Genomic DNA, 22,201 nt, shown 5'->3' with positions numbered 1-22,201 from the left:
AGGTTTTGATTTGTTGTGGGAACACGGAGGACTTTGAGACTCGACAGATTTAACGTGCATCAGTCACCATTTACTACACGGGGAGTCTTCGGCCGGCGAGGATCGAACCTACGACCTCTTGGATATGGGCCCAGCGCCCTACCGACCAGGCTATCCCGGCCTTTCACCTTCTTAATTGTTTAGTCCCGCAGTGGACTAATCGTAAAAACACGGTTCCCGTAGGAACATTAATGTCAAGCATCACTGGTTGCTCTCAGTAAGCGCCTGGGTGACCACTTTGATCAGCCTGAGTAGAAACCAAGGATGCACGGTACTGGTCCTCGTTAAGCTGTTCTACCCTAAAGTGCTCGACTTCGCGCCGGTCGTTGGGCTACCAAAGCAGGGTAACCCCTCTGCAGAGGATTAAAATTGTGATGGCTTGTCTTCGAATCATCCTCAGAGATGTTTCCCAGACCGTCGCTAATAGCCTATTGTGCAGCTCTAGAGCAACGTAAATAAAGTATCTACCTATCTTATTTATTTAGGAGCTTCCTGGAGGCAGCTGTTGATTGAGCAAGAGAAGATTTTCCATATTCTAAGGTGACGGGGTCTTTTAGACCTAGTGTAGGCCGTCCTACACCAAGAGGATGAGTAACAAAAACAACAAAAATTGTGTTTTAATCCCAGACCGTCGCCAATAGCCTATTGTGCAGCTCTAGAGCGACGTAAATAAAGTATCTACCTATCTTATTTATTTAGGAGCTTCCTGGAGGCAGCTGTTGATTGAGCCAGAGAAGATTTTCCATATTCTAAGGCGACGGGGTCTTTTAGACCTAGTGTAGGCCTTCCTACACCAAGAGGATGAGTTTCAAAAACAACAAAAATTGTGTTTTAATCTGAAAGCAACACATTTTTTTGCCACGAGGTTTGATTGTGTGAAAGGAAAGAAAGAAAAAATTCGCCACATGTTTGGTGTAAAGTGTGAATTTTAATTCGAACACAACAAACAATGTATATATATATATATTACGAGACACAACACTTATAGATAAAGGAATGTTAACACAGAACAATACTTTGACACATTCATCAACACACCGTCATTTTTTATTTTATGGAACACCATTATTCTTTTATAAAATATTCCATATTCATATAATGTGCTCCAATAAACAGTCGTATTTTCACCCTTTTTGTTGCGTTGAATGTCTTTATTTGGGTATATATGAGTCATTTCATGAATTCGGTATCATTTGTTGTAAGTTCTGCTCATTTTTTAGCTTTCAGTTATGCCAGCAAAATTTCAACTGTTTTATTTTCTCCCAAGTCTGGTCATCATTTAAAAAAGCTTAAATGAAAGACAACAAGGGGCCATTATTCAATTTTTACTATTAGTTCACCCTCTCCCTATATCTTGTTCAAATTTTCAATCGTTAATAAAAATACTTTTTATTCATACACTCAAGTTCAAATACATTTTTTTAAACTTGCAGTAGATGACAAGTGATGTTAATACAGTTTTTTCAAATATTAATTCATTCATTAAATGTAATTAATAAATTTTAGTTTTATAGGAGAGAAAAATTTTAATTATTTGATAAAAAATAACTAAAATGAAATAAAAATTTTTCTTTGTTTACCTAAGTAGGAATTGACTTTTAATTTTTTTTATATATATATTACTTGTTCTACGTGAGAGGACACAAAAATCTCAAAAACTTTTAAAGAATTGTAGTTTTAAAATTGTAATTTAAAGACGTAGTCAACTCCTTTTTTTCAAAAGAATTTTGTAAAAGAAGATTCCGTCTTTACGATAATTCATTTAGTAAAAGGTCTGTTTTTACGACACTATAATTAGAGAAAAATCTGTTTTTACGGTAAATTATCTTGTGAAAGAGTCCGTTCTAACTGTAATTTACGAACGATCCGTTTTTGCGGTGAAATACTTTGTGATAATTCTTTCTTCACTATCAAGAAATTTGCGTAAGATTAGTTTTTATGGTAAAATACTTTGTGAAAAGTTCGTTTTTACGATAATATAATTTGTGAAAGGTTTGTTTCTACAATAATATAATTTGAAAAAGGTAAAATATATTATGAAGGATTTGGGGTGGATCCTAGAATAGCCCACCTCGGGGCGATTTTTTTAAATATCGCCAAGCAAGTTTTTGAAATCTCGCCGAACTAGGTTTCCGGAAGATATTTCCGGGAGATTATTAATCGTCCGATCACACCACCAAAATTCTTAAACCTAATTGGTTATTTGATATGTATACCTACGCGAAAGTTGGAATACGTTAGAAAATAAGTAAAAGAGTTTATTTTTTCGCCAATTATGCTTCTGTTCTCTTGCTGCTAGAATCAACGTTATTATTTCATTTTTTAACCTTTATTTCATTTATTACCGTTATTATTATCATTATTTATTACCGTTATTTCATTTTTTAAATTTTTTTTTCGTGCGGTACCGGTTGAAAGTGTCAAAAGATGAGCCACCAGAGTAAAGGTAAGTTATTTTTTATTCTATAAAAAAATATTGTAATAAATTTGTAATAATTTTAATTGTTTTTTTAATAATCAAAAAGCAACGTTGATCCCAGTAATAATCGCCAACTTGGCGAGATTTCAAAAAGTCGCCAAAAGGTGGGTTATTCTAGGATTTTACCGTAATATAGTTTGCGAAGGTTCCGTCTTTACGATAAAATAATGTTTTAAATGCCGTTTTTACAATGTTATTTGTGAAGGATGCGATATTAGGGTAAAATGTTTTGTGAAGAGTCTGTTTTTATGATAAAATCATTTATGGAATGAATCCTAAAATGACCCCTGATAACCTTAAGCAAACCAAAATTGAAAATTCTTCATTCCGCGACTGTTGATGATTTGTAGAAGCAGAGAGTGACTGTTTTGGCGACATAACTTGATAGGTACAAATACTAAACAGTCAGACAACATCAAAGGAATTCATCACGATATAGAATAGAAAGAAAACTGTGAAGAGAGAAGCCTCATAGTTCCATCCGCCATTAATGCAGCCAAGATTCTCTGAAGTGACATAAGAAACGGCTTTACTTCTGAGTGCTGGTGGTGTACTGCAACGCGTTTCCCTTGGCATGCTCACGACTTTCTGTTCTTGCACCAGGTCACGGAACCAAGATATACGACAGTCACAGTGAAAAGGATTTTCTGAAAAGAAAAGAATGTATTTGCTTAAAAAACAAAACTACATTATTGAGAATGGAAATGGGTTAAAGGTGGCGTACAGCAGAACTCTCTACCTATGGCAACACTTCGCATGCTTTCACCATTAGAGTGTGGAGAGTCATAGAAGAAGGATGTACGTTAGTTTCTGTCTTGATTTTCAAATAGATAAAAATCTTTTAAGTTAGGAAACTGTAGGGAACTCAAAACTACATTAAGCATAGTTCTAAAACAAAGCGTCATGAACATTTAAAAAAATATTTTTAACAAATTAATACGAAAAATATTAAGATAAGGAACAATACCGTAGTGCATTCTTATGCAACGGAAAAGAGTAGGAAAGGGAAAAGGGAAGGGCCAAAAGCATGGAAGTGGTTTTCTCTTTAGATGGCGTATTCGAGCTGCACAATGGGCTATAGGCGACGGTCTGGGAAACATCCCTGAGGATGATCCGAAGACAAGAAAATCGCAATTTTGATCATCTGCAGAGGGGATGGCTCCCCTACTCTGGTAGCTCGACGACCTGCTCGAATTTGAGCACTTAACGGTAGAACATATTAACGAGGACCGATACCGTGCAACCTCGGTCCCTACGCAGGCTGATCAAAGTACTCACCCACCCGCACACTGACCGCAGCCAGTGATGCTTGACTTCGGTGTTCAACTAGGAACAGTGTCTTTACGATCAGTTCACTCCGGCACTTAACCTTTTCATAAAGTGATAGGAAGTATACGGTTAGCCAGACGGCAATGGAACTCTAACCCATGATCCATCTACAACTGAGGATATTTTACGTCAGCACAAAGTCCGCTTTATGTGTCCTCTCCCGATGTGGAATTCGTATCGACAAGCCATCACTGGGATTCGAACCCGGTTTATCTTATTGAAAGATGAACGCTCTTTCCCCTGAGCCATCACGGCTTAGGTAAAAAACTTGGACTAAATTGCTATGGAAGGCTATGGTCATTGAAGAACCGGTGGGTGAAAACTCTGATCAGCCTGCGGCGGGAGCCAGGGTGCGTGTCTTCGTGAAACTATTGTAGACTTTACACAGACTACTAAAGCGGATCGAAATTGTAATGTTTAGATCATTCTTAGGTATGTTTCCTAGACAGTGACGTTTTAGTGCGCCCTAAATAAAGTACCTACTTCTTTTTATTTACTTACTTTGAACCTATTGGTAGCTGTCAAAACTGTTTAATCTAAAATTTATTTTTTTAAAAACTTTCAGGGTTACCTCAGTTAACGTTCATCCTCTCAAACCGGAAGAAAATTTAACGGTAAGACTATTTACACTTCTACGGATAATATGATCAGTTTATTGCGTGACATGTTCGAAAACAGATTAAAACTCCATTAACTGTGACGCTTAATCCATTCTGTAAATGATTTTAACTGTCCAGAAAAGTAAACAACTTTTGTTCTCGTTGTAGCTTTTTTTCAAAATAAAAAAAATATCAGAAAAATGAAAGCTGTCATGGTAACTGAGGAGACATGTTTAAGGATTTACATGTCATGCTTAAAAAGACTTATCTACTAGACAAAAAAAGAAAATCTGTCATTCAGCAAAGGCGGAAAAAAAAAGTATAAAGAGAAAATCCCGTCAATTAATAAATACACAATTACTTCCCACCTCTTAAAACTAAATAGAGGGGAAATTATTTTCAAGATATTTTTAAGTAATATCTGGTTTGGATGTTTAATTAAGCATTCTTTACACAATTATAATTTAAAAACATGATTAAAACAAACTCGCTTTTGGGAAAAAAAGAAGAGTTTTTGCAATTTTATTTTATGTCGTTTTTGTTTTCAATTAGCGTTAGCGATTTATAGATTTCTTAAAATAAATAAGTATCAGAAAAAGTTTTTTAAAAAAGGGACAATAGAAAATGGAATTATTTATAAACCTGGACCTCAAACAAAAGGTTAAATTACCATTCGGAAACAAATGCATATTCCTTTTTCAATTTCTACTATTAGTTCACACTCCCCGTTTATCTTGTTCAAATTTTAAATCTTTAAAAAAATACTTTTTATTCATTCACTCAGGTTCAAATACATTTTTTTAAACTTGTAGTGAATTACACACTTGATGTTAATACAGTTTTTTTCAAATATTAATTCATTAATTAAATGTAATTAATTGATTTTAGTTTCATAAGGGAGAAAAGATTTTAATTATTTAATAAAAAGTAACTAAAATAAAATAAAAATTTCTTGACCTAAGTAGGAATTGACTATGTAGAGGGCCGATTATCCGAACCCTTATTATCCGAACGTCCAATTATCCGAACTATGTCCGAATTCGCTTTTTTTCTTCTTCTCTTTTTTTAAGTTTAGAATTTTTTTTTAACTTATCGACAATTTTTCTAAATTTAGAGGAATAGATAATATCCACTACATCTGAAGACCATATTTAATTTACAACCTTTTTCAGCAGTTTTCTTATAGTAGCCTACATACCCCTTTAGCCCTCTTCAACTGAAAATTATCATCAAAGAATGCGAGCTTCATTTTGACAATTGTTGGAAAGCGAAATGTGTTTATGAATAGATAAGTGCCGAAATTCTACAATTGGGGGGATGGGTAGTTGTCACTCATGATTAATGATTAGTGATTACAGTGCTTGGAATCTTAAATCTTGGAATAAAATTCTTAACAGAAAAACAAACAAAACTGCAGTTTGTGAATCGGTAGATCTTTCGGGTGAAAATATGCCATGTTATACAGCAGAAGAAATAGAAGACTGGTGTCGAGACACTGAAAACGACTCGGGATTGATCATGAAATTGTTTCTGAAATTTTGAATGAAAATCGGAACTCCTCAGATTAAGAGGAAGAAGTACGTAATCAAGTTCAAGATCGTGAACCTTCTCATAAGAAGCATGCAATTCATTGGATATTGCAATGAATTGCCTAGAACGTCAAAATGATGTTGATCCAATTCAGTTGATTTATTTAAAAAGAATAAGGGATATGGTTGCACAAAAAAGAGCATGTTCTTCGAAACAAAAGTCTTTGCTGGATATCTTTTGCAATGGAAAATAAAGAAAAATGTGGTAAAATCAGTAATTGACAAAAAAAATTATAAAAAAAGCTTAAATATGATAAAAATGATTTAAATTGAAAAAAAAATTTAAAAAAATTTATTTAAAAATTGAAAAAAAAATCTTAAACTCGTCAGAGCTATTTTAGATAGTACTGCCAGTTCTAAGCCTAGAAAAAGTGTGAAGGGAAGTTGGTGAATAAATAATAATCATTTAAACTAGGTTTTAAACAACTTTCCAATTATCCGAACATTTCATTATCCGAACCACATTCGGTCCCGAGCAGTTCGGATAATCGGCGCTCTACTGTATATATATATATATATATATATATATATATATACAATCCAGTCACATTAATGTGACCACCTGTCAAAAGCCAGAATAACCATTTTTGGCAGAACGAACAGCTGCGAGACCTACAGGAAGAGAGTCAGTTAATTTTCTGAAGATATTTACTGGGTTGCTGAACCATGCCGACTTCAGTGCCGTGGCCAGTTGTGATAAATTACGCCGTTGAGGATCCATGGCGCGAACAAACCGATCGAGGTGGTCCCACAGATTCTCGATTGGGCTTAAATCCGGTGAGTTTGCTGGCCAGGGAATTACTGTAAACTCATCCTGATGTTCTTCGAACCGCGCACATACACTGCGAGCTGTATAACACCTCGCATTGTCCTGCTGGTAGATGCCATCATTCTGATGAAAAATCATTCGCATGTAGGGGAGGACATGGTCCGCAAGGACAGATGCGTACTTGTGCTGATCCATTGTACCTTCCACAGCGATGAGTGGACCCAGTGAGTGCAAGGAAAAGCATTCCCAAACTAAAATGCTCCCTCCTCCAGCCTGGATCCTTCCGGCAATTGTTGCAGGGTGTTTGCTTTTAGACGTTTTACGTCGTATACGCAACATCCATCTGTCCGATGGAGCATAAAACGTGATTCATCGGAAAAAGCCACCTGTCGCCACACTGTGGACGTCCAGTTGCGGTACTGGCGTGCAAATTCCAGCCTTCGTCGCCGATGAACAGCAGTCAGCATAGGTGCATGAACCAGGCGTCTGCTGCGGAGGGCCATGCGCAGCAATGTTAGCTGAACCGTAGTTGAGGATACACTCTTGGTAGCCCCTTGGTTCATCTGGGCGGTCAGTTGCTCAACACTTGCACGTCTATTCGCCAGAACGCATCTCCGTGGCCTTCCTTCGCCTCTGTCATCTATAGCCCGTGGTGCAAGACAAGTGCCACGCCTTCTGATTTTGGATTGCGTCCTTTTGCTATGCATGGTATACTTTTACCACAGCGGCACGTGAACAGTTCACAAAATTAGCTGTTTACGAAATGCTTCCACCCTTGATCCGAAAGCCAATAATCATGGCCTTTTGGACGTCGGATAAATCACTACGTTACTGCATTACGTCAACGTTTGAAATGCTTTCCGACGCCCAAGGGCATCCTTTATATACACTCCACTGTACTGTGCTGCCACCTGCCTTCCATGATTGGTTATTTCACGTTGACATTTTAAGTAGGTAGTGGTCACATTAATGTGACTGGACTGTGTATATTCCTTTTTTAGTTTAATTTCGATTAAAAATTTCCATATTCTCTTAGACATAGAAACGAGTTGTTAAAAAAGGTGAAGGAAATTATACAAATCCCGTTAATCAACAATGACGCTTGACATCATTTCAAATATTTGGTCTCGCTTTTTTAACGAATCATGTGTTATTATATCAGCATATGAATTTAAATGCATCATATGATTAAACTTATAGATCACGTGTTTGATAAAACGCTTGTTAACCAATTAACTTCCCAAACGCCTCAGACGTCGTCTTGTTTATCACGTCAGATCACGTGATTGATCCTGTTCACCACGTCAGATAAAATGCTTGCTATTGCAATTCTTATTATGTAACATTTTGACCTCAACGTAGTTGTTATCAAATCTTGTTAAACATATCAGAAACAAGCCGATCGGACTGTGTAGTAGTCATGGAGCTGACCTCACATCAGAAAGGTCCTGGGTTCGAATCCCGGACAAGGCATGGATGTTTCTTCATTTTCTGTACTATCTCTTACTGTAGGAGCTACTGTCCCTGACCAAATTATTAAACGCACTATAAGATTCTATGTAAAATCTGATCATCAGGTGATACTACAGAGCTTTATTGTTTTTATGTGACTGAAACCAGTTTGCACTTGTTTACGTTAGTGAATCAATGGGTTAAGTTAGACGATATCTAATATAAATTTGACGATTAGACGATTGACGATTAGACATTAGACGATATATTATATAAATATAGAATATTTATTATATCAGGTATTATATTAGTATATTATAATAATTAGACTAAATTATTAGACGTACTGTAGTTTTTGAATAATGACATGATTTGCACCGAGTTTTTATGCAATACTTTTATATTTAAACATAAATGTAATGGGTTTTTATTCAAGAGATTTTTTATATACTTCCTATTTGTGTTTATTTTCAACGTATAGCATTACTATGTTAACCCATTGATACAGTAGCGTAAACAAGTACAAACAGGTTTCAGTCACGTAAAAACAATACAGCTGATGATTTGATTTTGCATAGAATCTTATAGTGCGCCTAATAATATGGTCAGATACTGTATGTTGACCCACCCAGTATAATACCCCTGAAAAAGTGGGCAACAAGTCCTGATACCTGAGTGACGAATGTCAAAAAGGCGGACATTAGAAAAAAAAAGATATCAAAAACAATACTTGCCCCCCCCCCTTCTTTTCACTATTCGGTTGCAACTCATCCTATGACTCAATACACTTTATTTCGCAAAAAAAAGCTCATATCTCTACTAAAAATGCCTTATGTAATTTTGTTCCAGTTTTTTGATAGAAGATTTGTGATTTTTGAAAAATGAGATTAAAAGAAAAATAAAGTTGTTTACGCTTGCAAGGTTGTTGCTTTTTCGGGGGAAAAATCATCCCAAATTCTTGAATATAGATGAGAAATACACGCAATTTCAAGGAAGAAGAAATATATATATTCTCAGATCGTGCGTAAAATAAATTTTCTTCGGAGAACTCTAACGGGTAAGTTAGAATTATGAATAACTTCCTTTGGGAGAAGAGGAATTTGAAGAAGAAAAAAAAAGCCTCTCTTATACGGAAGCAACGTTGAACCATTTTTAGTAAATAAAAATCATATATTATTCAAATCGAATTACACAAGCCCCAAAGATCTAGAAAAAGCGCATATTCGTAAAATCGAATGCCTAGCGCAAAAAAAAAAAAAGTTTCTTAGGTGTTTTGGAGGAGAATTTATTTCAATTGCAGCCCCCCCCCACTTCCGACCGCGCTGAGGTTTGAATAAAAATTCAATCGAAGATAAAAGTGGTGTATATTGATTTATTCTAGAAATACGCCGAGGTTTTTTTTTATTCGGGGGGATGTTTTTTGTCTCGTGAAAACGCCAACAAAAATAATCATGTTAAAAAGTAAAGTTGAAGAGCAAAAAAGGAATTCCACATCTGAAACCACGCCATTTTAACCGATTCGTCAATAATTTAGGGGCGAGAGTTCTTTGTAAGATAAAGATTAAAACCAAAAGGTTATGTCTTAACCAGTGGTTTGCGAAACTACCTTATTTTTGTAGTTTACTACAACTGCAACTGCTTTGTTACAAATGTAGTTGACTAAAACCACATATTTTAAATGTAGCTACTACTAACTACTTTGGAATTGTAGTAACTACTTCACTACTTTAAGGTAACGAACTTTGCTGGCGACGAACTTAAATTACACTTATGTTCGAACTGTGTTTGAATTAGAAATTGGCTTACATTTAATATAAGGGAATAATTAAGAATTATTTATTCATGATTACATGAGCCAGTTTGTTATTATTAAACTTTTTTTTCGAATTTGTTTTTCTAACCTTCGATTTTTTATGCCGTTTTCGGCAACGAATGTTTAATTTAAGAAAGGAAAGGTTCTGAGTTCGAATCCCGTGCAAGGCATGGATTTTAATTCATTGCCTTTACTATCTGTCCTTACTGTGGGAGAAACGTTGATTCACCTAACACGGTGTCCCTGAAAGAGTGGCCAACAAATCAGCCTTGTAAAATGCCTGAATTGACGAAATATTAACACAGGTGGGTATTGTAAATTTAAAAATAATATTATATATATATTATAATTCTCTCAACTAGATAAATTTAAATTATTTTCTATTAACAGTCGATTTAATTGAAGTTGAGAAACTGACAATAAAAAGATTGGGACATATCAATTTAGTTGTATCTGACGGATTAAAAAGATATTACACAGGTATTATATTTAAAATCCTAATTTTTCTATGTATCCTCATTCACTAAAAACATATAGTTCATTAATTAATTCGAATGCTTAAAAATATTATTTGGAATCTTATTTCAATAATTAAAATTAATTAGTCAAGGGACATGACCAATATACAAGAATTTTGAATATGACCCAAATACTTATAAATAAGGAATGGAGAAATATTATACAGGCAAATAAATCTTTTGTAACTTATAACAATGCCACGCTGAACAAAATCAATCATTAATAAAATACTTTTGATTTATCCAGTCATGTTCAAGTACAATTTTTAGAACTTGTAGTGAATTACACACTTGATGTCAATATATTTTTTTTTTCAAATATTAATTCATTCATTAAATTAGGGATGAGTGAAAAACGAAATTGAATTTTCTTAAGGCCTGGTTTCTTAGGACAGGACGCCGTCAGCTGGAAATCAGCGCTAACCTCTGATTGGTCCATTTGTGAGTTTGATAGTATACGTCATCGAACGCTCATCTTGAACTACAATTGTCGTCCAAATCAACTGCAGTTGGATTACAACGTGACGTTAACCACAGAAGTAATGGTGGACAACATCCAACAGCACATTGAAATCAGCCAAGATTTTGATTTTGACATATATTAAACATAGCTTCTTCATTAAACACAGCACTCTTCATTTAGCTCAGCTATAATGTGTTTTTTTCTTGGACAAAGTCATTATTTGTTCTCTAAAACACTGGTAGACAATAACAAAATCAATACAAATTCAAAATAAATATTTGTTTACGTTATTAACGCATGCGCAATGAGAGATAATGTCTGCGTTGGACCGACTGCTTACGCTGAGCTAACAAAAAGGTATTTTTATGGCGTCAAAATTATATCAACTTAACGCTGACTTCCAGATGAGGCGCATGTCCTCAAGGTCTGGTTTCTTAGGACAAGCGCCTTACCTGGGCGTCAGCGGAAAGTTGACGTAGAGCTGACGCCAAAAAAATACTTTTTTGTTAGCTCAGCGTGAGCAGTCGGTCCAACGCAGACATTATCTCTCATTGCGCATGCGTTAATAACGTAAACAAATATTTATTTTGAATTTGTATTGATTTTGTTATTGTCTACCAGTGTTTCTGAGAACAAATAATGACTTTGTCCAAGAAAAAACATATTATAGCTGAGCTAAATGAAGAGTGCTATGCTTAATGAAGAAGCTATGTTTAATGTCAAAATCAAAATCTTGGCTGATTTCAATGTGCTGTTAAATGTTGTCCGCCATTGCTTCTGTGGTTAACGTCACGTTGTAATCCAATTGCAGTTGAGTTCGACGGCAATTGTAGTTCAAGATGAGCGTTCGATGACGTATACTATCAAACTCCCAAATGGACCAATCAGAGGTTAGCGCTGATTTCCAGCTGACGGCGTCCTGTCCTAAGAAACCAGGCCTTAAGAAACCAGGCCTTTTACTGGTTAAGGGTTAGTCGTTCTTTTAAATTTTACTATAAGCTATTCAGTTTTTCACATATTTTAAAAATAACATCAGTGATCATTTCTAACTTATAGCTCTATTTGAACTAAAAAAAATAGTCTATTGCGCACATTTAAATATTGAATTATTTTATATTAGCTGTGTCAGATACATTCAATAAAGAACATTGCGTGGTAGCACGTGTGGTTCACGCCACCCAATTTATACTTTTATAATTGTCTGATACCACGCGCCTTTTTTTTCCAATTCCTACTATTAGTTCACACTCTCCCTATATCTTGCTCAAATTTTCAATCGTTAATTAAATACTTTTTATTCATACACTCGAGTTCAAACAATTTTTTTTAAAACTTGTAGTGAGTGGATGATACTTGATGTGAATACAGTTTTTTTAAATATTAATTCATTCATTAAATTTAATTCATTAATTTTTGTTTTATATGGGAGAAGATTTTTTAATTATTTAATAAAAAGTAATTAAAATGGAATTTATAAAATGGAATTCACTTTAAAAAATTTTTTTATATTTCTTGTTTATATTGGAGATACAAATCATGTGGTTTGCATGTTATATAAGCATGTACAGACAACAATGAGAAGCGATTATATATTATATAGAAAAACAAAAATATTTTTGAGCAGAAAGAAAAGCGTATAATTCTCTTAGTAATATAAATCCTTCGAGATCTTCGTTACGATATTCCCCCTGCATCAATCATTTATAGCAAAACAGCTGGAACTAAAAAACGACAAAAATAAAATAGTTTAAATTCAACAGATTTTACTAACTCTTTCTAATAAATATGCATTAAATTTAAAAACAAAAAAAATAATCTTAAGAAATGCTTCAAGGAAAGAAAGAAAAAAAAAGCCTCCGCCAGCTGCGATACTTTGCAGTATCGTCTGTTTAGTAAGGATGGTTCTTCACTAAATAGACGAGAGCTGAGTAAGTAAGCAATAAATATTCATGGGGAAGGGGGCTTCTGCAGGGTTAGACAAATAGTAGCGTCAAACAAAAGAGGGGATTATTTTTCAAAGTAATTAGCACATCCTTTAAACTCATAAAAGCGTTTATAAGTGGTGAAAGCGAATAATGAGTTTCTCATTAAAGCCAGCTTTCTCTTTTTTAAAAAGAATAGAAAGCTAAAAAGAAAACTAATATTCATGATCGTGATTTCACGGACGATAACACTCACGTTCGACACTTGAAAATGTGCTGTTATCTCTGATTTTCTTTTTTTCTGGAAATATTTTTTGGAACATTTTTAAAAATGTATGCATATTTCAGAATATTTAGTACTGTTGTGTTATTCAATAACGTTTGACAAAAAAATATTTACATTAATTCGAGGAGGCTGTAAAGATGTAGGAATTCTCGATACAGTCACGACCAATAATCGTCTCAAATTTATATAATTCTGTTGTTATCGATGCGCAAAACAAACACAAAAAACTATAATATCGCATGTTCTGGCTGTGCTTTGGGTGATAAGATTCCGAAGAATGTGGTGTTCGAGCATTCCCTTTTGGCTCTCTTTTTTTTTTCAAGTTTACCGCGATTGATGAATACGTTTTTAAGTGTGTTTTTCAAAGACGTAAAGAAAAATTAAGAAAAAAAAATACACTAAAACTCTAATTTAAAAATAAATATTGTCGTGAACAATTTTCCGTGTTTTAAAACGTGCAAAAAAGTTTAACTATACAAAAAGGATTAATTTCTTTTAATAAAAATCGCCAATATAGCGAGAATTTTCCCACTTCAATAAAAATCACTGAATAGTTTTAAATGTTTGTAGATTGAACATACTTTTAATTTATCTTAAACGTAAAATCAGATATCTTAAGAATTTTAAAAAAAGTTTTTAAACTTTTTCTAAAAAATCGCCAATGTTAGGAGATTATTAATATAATTTAAACAAATAAACAGTTCTCGATTTTGGCAAATTTTTTAAGAGTCAAGACAATAGAGCGTTGGATTCACCTTCTAATTATTAAAAAAAAAAAAATTGTTTGACAAACCGACGAAAACGATTTTCATTCTCTTAAAACTGAATTTCATAGAAATTAACATTTCGATTCATTTATATTATAGAGGGCGCTATTTTAATTAACGGTTCAGAAAAAGTGTTACAAACTTGATGTATTTTTAAGTTAATAATCGTTTGAAAAGTTCATAAGCTTATAATCGTTTGAAAAGTACGTTAAAAAAATTGGCATTCGAAGTTCTAGCATCAATTGAATTTTAATACAGGGAAATTATTATCAGAACGGAAATAATACAGAATTATTAATACAGAAACGAAATTAATTTCTTATTTGGCATTTTAATCGAGATTTTTTTACCGTTCGAAAGCAAATTAATTGCAGTATATTTATACATTTTTAGCAAAATAAAAACGTTTTCTAGATATCCACTTAACTAAGGATGTGATGCCACCTGTTGCCCTCAAAGCATTACTGTAAATGGTATAGTATAAATACACGTTCGATCCAAAGTGATTATGCAAATAGAAGAATGGTCAGGTGGCGGAGGGAAAGGGGTAGAATATTATTGCACTTCAAATCTTCCGTTAGTCCAAGAAAAACAAATTCCTAGAAAACTTAATGAACTTTTATTCTATAAGAATTCCTTAATGGCAGAGTGTTTCCCTATTGGATTGCTTTTCGGAAGTTAAGTTTATAAATCAGGTGGCTTAATGATAGCCGAGATACTTTAAATTTTCTTACCAAATCACATCTCGGTAGCCAAAAATAAATGTTAGGAGTCATTTGAGTTCCATCATTTGCGGGGACACATTAGGAAATTGGACGTTTCTTGCCGTTGATCGATAACTGCATGTGTATTGGCAACAGCTTTCTTTCCAAAGTGTTTTGATGCTGGTTTTAGAAATAACCAATAAAAATATGAATCCTTTTAGGAAGTTTGCTTATAAATGCTTGTCCATTAAATTTATCTTGCATTATTAGCGAGCTCAGATACACTCTATTTATCAGTAAGTATTAAGATACCTGTGGTAGAAAACAGAAACGAGATTTATTCATATTCAATTATTTTAGACCGAAAGATCATTCCCTGATAGCAAAATAAGATTTATTTTCAATCAGCCTTTTAATGTAAACCAAAAAAGGTTTTTATGCGGTTTACGTGAAAACCTTCTAATCTTAAAACGATATCTGTCACAATCTGCTCTATTCTACTCACATTACCCTAATCCAAAACCTCGGAAAACAGCCTTCTATATATAAACCTTAAATCGAGGTTGTCTTAACGTGAAAAAATCCTTGAATAAAGCTAGTCATAAGTTGAAAATAATCTTAAATCTGGGTAATTATAAGGTTTCTTTTCGCAACGTCTTCTATGCTCAGCTAAAATCCACCTTGTATTGAAATTTTAATGGACAATGTAATTTGATCCTATCGCTAGTGTGACGTCAGTTAAAACGTCATTATCGACCTAAGTGACAATACTTTTAAAAAAAGCTTTAAAAAACCATTTTTTTTATCCTTTTAGGATGAAAGGTTTGAAACTGCAATATTTTTGCTTTATTGAAAAAAGGTTTTTAGTACAAACATTTTCGTGACAATAAAAATACAATTCTGACACAAGGTTGCCGTAAGGTTTACATGCTTTCTGGGATTAAAGCTTACACTCTTCTAAACACGCTTTCCACTAGCCTGTATATAATTGAAATATTTTTTTTTAATTAATGGCGGGCACTTGGGTCTATTTCCCATTGGCCTCAGAAATGCCAGAATTGCTACTCTCTTATTATTACCCAGTGAGCACATATGGCTAAGTCACGGCAGTGGAGTAGCGTCGCCCACGTCATACAACCAGAAACCCGTTTATAGGCCGGGTTACATTCACACAATCACACAGAAGAAAGGACATAGAACAGAAAGAGAGAGCGAGATTCGAACCCGCAACCATTGGCTCCGCAGTCAGGCACGCTAACCGCTCGGCAACCTGGCCGGCCTATTCAGATATAAAAAGCATTTTTCAAATTTAAAATATATATATATATATATATATATATATAATTTTTTTTTATTTCCTATGAGCTGCACAATCAGTCTTCCCGATGAGCAGACCTAATGCGTTCTCCAGAAGTGGTATCCACTCTTTCAGGAGACCACAATGGGTGAGATACCGTTGGCCATGTTAATTCGGACGCCTAGTTTCTGCCACACTAGATGGCAGCACCGTGACTCTATTTGGATGCTAAAGTGCACTAGGAATTTAACTTTGCCGGAAATGCCAAGAGCCAATGAGGCACTCCAGGGATCTTTTACATGCCGCATAATTATACGACATGGCCGCTGAGGATTTTCTGATTTAAAAAATATTAAGGTTTAAATTTAAAAAATATTAAGTTTTTGAATTTTTATAAAAAAAATTATCAAAGAAAATAGAAAAATATTCATCAATATTCAAGTTCTATACAATGAACATAAGCAACATGGTATACTCAAATCAACTATCAAGTTTTAATTTAATAGTTTTATTAGAAGTCGAGTAATCTTGCGCGGCCAGGTGAAAAATTTTCAATTCAGAAATCTGGTTTAAATACAAAACACACACTTGTAAAAATAAATTTAGACAACAGAACAAAATAGGTCGTAACATACATTTGTTGTTCAAAAATCATATATTTTTTTGGAAAAACACACTCGACCAGCGATTCTCAAAAGGTGTTCTAAGGAACCCTAAGGTTCAGTGGAATGATTACAAGGCTTCCGTAAGTTAGGATTTTTGCTGGGATTGTTTGGTGCGAATATTTTGTTGGGGAAAATCCAGCTATACCAACAGTTTCCAAAAGGTGCTCGACGGAACCCTCAGTGGAATGATTACAGCGTTTCGAAAGTTATGTTTTTTTTTATCCAGTACTAATTATATTTATATGCAATCAACAATCCATAAATTATTTGATATTTCCGTTGTTTTTATGAAATTAAAATGCTTTCGAAATGTATGGTTATTTTATGAACTTTAGTAAAAGAGTAGAAAATTTTTTTTAAAAAAACATAATATATTTATTATATAATGAAATGGGGTAATTAGTTCGTATCGAGTTTTTCAATCCAAAATAAAATAGCTAAATTCAAGAATAAAGAATTACTTTTCTCCGATCACTGTTCTCAACACATTTATAACAGTTCTTTTTTTTAATTTAGTTAACCTGATTAATTTTCAGCATATGCATCCAACAAGAACAAATTCAAAGTAATTAGCGCGAATTCTTTTTTTCGGTTAGTACATTTTTACCGTGAATAGCCGAAGAACCAAGAGAATGTCGACTTTTACCGGCGAATGTCAACAATTACTGAGTCGCTTCAGTGAATGTCCGAAATATTTATTACATCCGATTTGATATTAATTTATTCGTTGATATTATAATGTTTATTCGATATTTTAATGTCTGCTAAGGATAGATTAGGAGTACCGGTTAAATCATACCGGGCAGTGGCACTCAACTTTAAAAAAACATCAGTGTTGGGTATACCGGGTAGTGGCACTGAACCTTAAAAAAACATTGATGTATCACATACCGGGTAGATGTATACCGGGCAGTGGAACTTAACTAGGCTTAGTACACTATCTAGCCATTAATGACCGGACACTGCGAAGTTCGGCGGTGGAGGAATTATGGTGTGGTCCTGTTTCTCATGGTTTGGCCTTGGACCCTTGGTGTTAGTGCGTCGAACCCTGAACGCAGAAGGGTATAGAGACATCCTGGACAATTCGGTGCTTCCCACCCGGGTAATGGCCCGTTTGTGTTTCAACACGATAACGCTGCCATTCATAAAGCACATGCCATCTCGCACTGGTTTGATGAAATGGGGGTGCAAGAGCTTGACTGGCCATCCAAAAGTCCCGACATCAATCCAATTGAGCATCTCTGGGATGAGTTGGAGCGCGGGTTGAGGGCCAGACCACAACGCTCCAAAACCACCACTCAACTCTTCGCCATGTTCCAGGAAGAATGGCGGGCAATACCTGCCGCCGTGTACCAACACCTAGTGGATAGCCTTCCTAGAAGGGTTACAGCTGTGATTCGGGGGCGCAGCGGCCCTACGCCCTACTGACTTGATACTAGCACCTCATGTATCCGAAATGAGGGTTGTCCGGTCATTAATGGCCAGATAGTGTATATGTTTCGGACATTTACCAAAGTCACTTGTGATAGTCAACATTCAACGATGGAAGTCAACAACAACCAATTTCGGGCATTCACAGTAACGTATTCATTTCGAACAAATTTTTTTTTTCTGGTAATGCTACATTTTTCGCCAAACAATCGCCAAAAGATCATTTAAGGTTCCACAGCCTAACAAAAAATATTCTTAAAAACAAATGATAATTACCGTGGAGATCTAATATTTCGAGTGTGTCTAAAACTTCTCTGAATGTCTCATATGGAGCCAACGTCAGTTGATTGGATTGTAAATAGAGCCATACCAACGAATCCAAATTCGAGAAAGCATTCACTTCGATGGAATGGAGTCTGGAACAAAACAAAACAACAACATGCATTTCGAAATCACATCAGTCTAGAAAATAACGATTTATGAATTGTCTAGAATTAGTCGTCTCAAAGTAGTTTCAGAGGGATAAAAAAATTCTGTATGGTAATGATGTTTTTAAAAAAAATTATATATATATATATATATATATATATATATATATATATATATATATATATATATATATATATATATATATATATATATATATATATATATACTAAAAAAATACAAAAAAATCTGAATAGTAAATTTAACTAAGTAAATAGTTTTTATGCCTTGCTCATGCTCTAATGCATCATAATAAGTTATCACGTTTACAAAATTTTATCAAATTGTATAAAACCATAATTTATTGTTAATTTTACAAAAATCATTACTAATGCTCTCCGGTAAAAATGACTGAGCTTTCTTAGTGTTAGTATAAAATCAGAAACACGTAACATTTTAACATATTCAGGTAGTTTTGACTGTACTTTTTTCTCAGTACCCACTTTACCCCTTTCTCTTACAATGATTTCATCATATCTTGCTTTTTTACAACCCCACTATATTCCAGTTTCTTAGTGAAATGTGCTGTTTTGGTGAAAAACAAGAGTTGGAGAAACCATAGTAACGGAGGGGGGGGGGGAAGTGGAGGGTGAGAAAACTAAGTAACAATGAGACGCTTATTTTATTTACGAAGAGCACAGTAAACCAAAAGAACTTGAATGAAATAAGTGATATTTTAGAGAATTTGAGTGAATGAGTTAGCTTAACCATTACTCGTTTTTGTTACTTCATTCTACCTTCATGATTTTTTTTTGTACTAGCTGTGAAAGTTAAACGCTTAAAATTTCAAGGGTCAAAATGTTAAGCTTTTCCATTTCACTATCATACACTTTATCAATCTTTCATTCGGTTTAAATATATATATATATATATATATATATATATATATATATATATATATATATATATATATATATATATATATATATATATATATATATATATATATATATATATATATATATATATATATATATATATATATTTAATTTGATTGGGATAGATACCAGATAAAAATTTTGAAAAAGATTTTTACAAACAATTTATTTCAAATTTATGTCGAAAAAAAACAGTTATCAAGGAAATTAAAGAGGAGTTGAAAGGAAATAATGTTTCCATATGTAATCTGGCAATCAATTTGATCTTGATGTTTTAGTTCCATCTAAATCAATAATGATTCTTTAGTTTTCCGATAGTGTTTTTTTTTTGTTTATCAATCAATTTGGGTTTCATCTGTTTCTTCATTATTTAGTTAATTTTAACCGATTCTAAAATTTATGTATTTTTAGTTACACAGTGAAGATATATATAATTTAGGGCAGTGTTTATTAACCTTTTTGATATAATGGATCCCTTTTAAAAAATTTCAAGAAGTCACGGACCACCCCCCTGTGAAAAAAATTATTGCAAAAAACATCAATTATTAGAAAACATTTAATTTTATTATTCTAATAGCAGGGGTCTGTCCAGACATTTTGTAAAAGGTCCTGTTTCTATAAAATTGTGAAAAAATTACTCCCAATTTGTGAATATAAAATAAGCGTTAAGTCACATTCGTTCAACCAGGGTCCTGCTTTTATGAATTTGTGCAAATAGGGTCCTGTTATTGCAAAAAACTTTTTCAAGGAGTTTTTAAATTATAAATAGATACAAGATTATACTCAGCACTGTAAAATTATAATAAAAAAATTAAATTTTAAAAAATAAAGAGCAATTGCTGCTTCAAAATTAGAGATGCAACATACAAATATTTGGTATTCAGCCTATACTGCTGAAATCAGAATATTCATTTCGGACGAATAATGGAAGAATCGTCTGCCGAAAACAAAACTTAATTCGTTTACATCCATCTTTCTTGTTTTCTGCCCTGGAAAGGGTTTATTCGATTAACAAAACGATAATGAAGATAAACAAATTTGTGAAGGGTCCGATTAAAAGAAAAATCATTTTCTGAAGGGTCCGTTTTTATGTTAAAATATTTTGGGAAAGGTCCATTTTTATGAAAAGATATTTTGTGAAGGGTCCGTTAACGGACACAAATTTCTTCTAAACAGACCCCTGAATAGTATACTAAATTTTTAATGTGAAGGTTGCTGCTGCTTTTCCTTAATTAATTAATTGAATTGGGGGATGATTTTCAACAAAGCAACGTGTATATCATATTCAACATTCAATCGATTAGGATGTTATGCTTTTATTGTCACAAATGTGGAAAATCTCGCTTTGTAAAGATACACAGTAGCAAACGGAATTATAGCTGCCATAGCTCACTTTACAAGTAACGGGTAGGCTTCCAAACGTTTTAAAAATTAGAAGTAGTCAGCGGACCCTCAAAATATAACTCATGGACTCCTTAGGGTTTTATGAACCACAGGTTAAGAAACCCTGATTTAGGGTTAATATTAATTTTATTCGAATTCATAAATAGGAAACGATATCTAAAACTAGAAACTGCACATATAATATTCTAAATAAAAAAAAATTTACCAATTATTCTCGCAAAATTTTTTGTAGCCTTTTATAATAGGACCTTCAAAAAATACGTAATTACTTAATGTAGTTATCTTTTAAATTCGTGAGAGTTCTACGATAAGCATATAAATGAAAAACACTGTAATTATTTCAGTTGAAAAGTAATAAAACGTAATCATACCTGTTCTTTTGCAAGTAAATGAATTTTAGTGTCTTTCCGTAGTATTTGAAATCCTCTTCCGTTATTTTCGATATTTTGTTCTGTCTCAAATCGAGTTGTCGTAGTTTTTCCAATCGACGGAGAGAATCTGACGGAACTGAATCTAACTGGTTGCCTCCCAATTTCAACCATTCTAAAGAACCTGAAAAAAATATCCAGTCAAATATTTTTACTCTCATAAATAAAATTGAAATTAATTTTTCGCAAACAATAAATAAAATATTCCTTTAACAGGGTGCGTAGCCAAATCTCTCAACAAAAGTTAAGCACCTTTACCAAGTACTTTTAAGTACTTCTACTTTTTAAGCACTAAATCACGAAGCTCCTAGTACTTTTTAAGCACCAAAAATATTTTCAAGCCCTATGTAGATTAACAAAATACAAAATAATTTCCAAAGACTTTACATGATCATGAGAAAATAACTAGTTTCTGACAAAGAATTCTTTTCTTAATTACATGAGCCACCCTAAAAATATCGAGAGATTTTTCGGTTCGATTTCAGAGGGTGGAAAATGGAGCTTGAAATTGAAAATATCTATCAAAATGCAGCAGAGTTGCAGATGAGAGTGCAATAATCTCACCCAACTCAGCTCAGTAGACGCACATGTGGACCCGCAAGTATTTCATCAAACATGTTAAATGACCGTAGGGCTACGGACCAACGGTAAGCCGAAATATATCGTGTTTGAATGAATTGTTAAAACTTTGAATAGAACAATGTGAAAACCACGATTTTGCATAATGCGTGGCGGAAATCTCATTTTTAAAACGGGAAAATTAAGCACTTTTTAAAAATATCCAATAAAAAAAAACACCTTTAAGTACTTTTTTTAAAAACGCTACGCTACGTTCGGAATATGGATAAGACATTTCGAGGACAACGTTTGTCAAAAATGGAAC

At 33.6% G+C, this 22,201-nt stretch overlaps 1 protein-coding gene across 3 annotated transcripts in view; it reads right to left on the bottom strand.

Annotated features, from left to right (window-relative positions):
* Positions 1 to 947: 947 nt before the first annotated feature.
* The window catches only part of LOC107437628 (uncharacterized), a 72,847-nt gene continuing 51,593 nt past the window's right edge, over positions 948 to 22,201 (bottom strand). For 2 of the 3 annotated variants that reach the window (XM_016049708.5, XM_016049709.4), the window contains exons 3-5: positions 21,262 to 21,442; positions 18,399 to 18,538; positions 948 to 3,165 (exon numbers count right to left, since the gene is read on the bottom strand). In XM_016049708.5, coding sequence (XP_015905194.3) covers positions 2,924 to 3,165; positions 18,399 to 18,538; positions 21,262 to 21,442 — 563 coding nt within the window. In that variant the 3' untranslated portion in view covers positions 948 to 2,923. Of the gene's footprint in view, positions 3,166 to 12,633; positions 12,772 to 18,398; positions 18,539 to 21,261; positions 21,443 to 22,201 lie in introns of those variants that run through there. The other variant, XM_071186791.2, reaches the window with a different exon arrangement.

This window comes from Parasteatoda tepidariorum, chromosome 9 (genome assembly GCF_982258835.1).
Source record: "Parasteatoda tepidariorum strain Cologne lab strain chromosome 9, Ptep-v5.0, whole genome shotgun sequence".
Lineage (NCBI taxonomy): Eukaryota > Metazoa > Arthropoda > Arachnida > Araneae > Theridiidae > Parasteatoda > Parasteatoda tepidariorum.
This window is presented reverse-complemented; position numbering and strand designations above follow the sequence as displayed.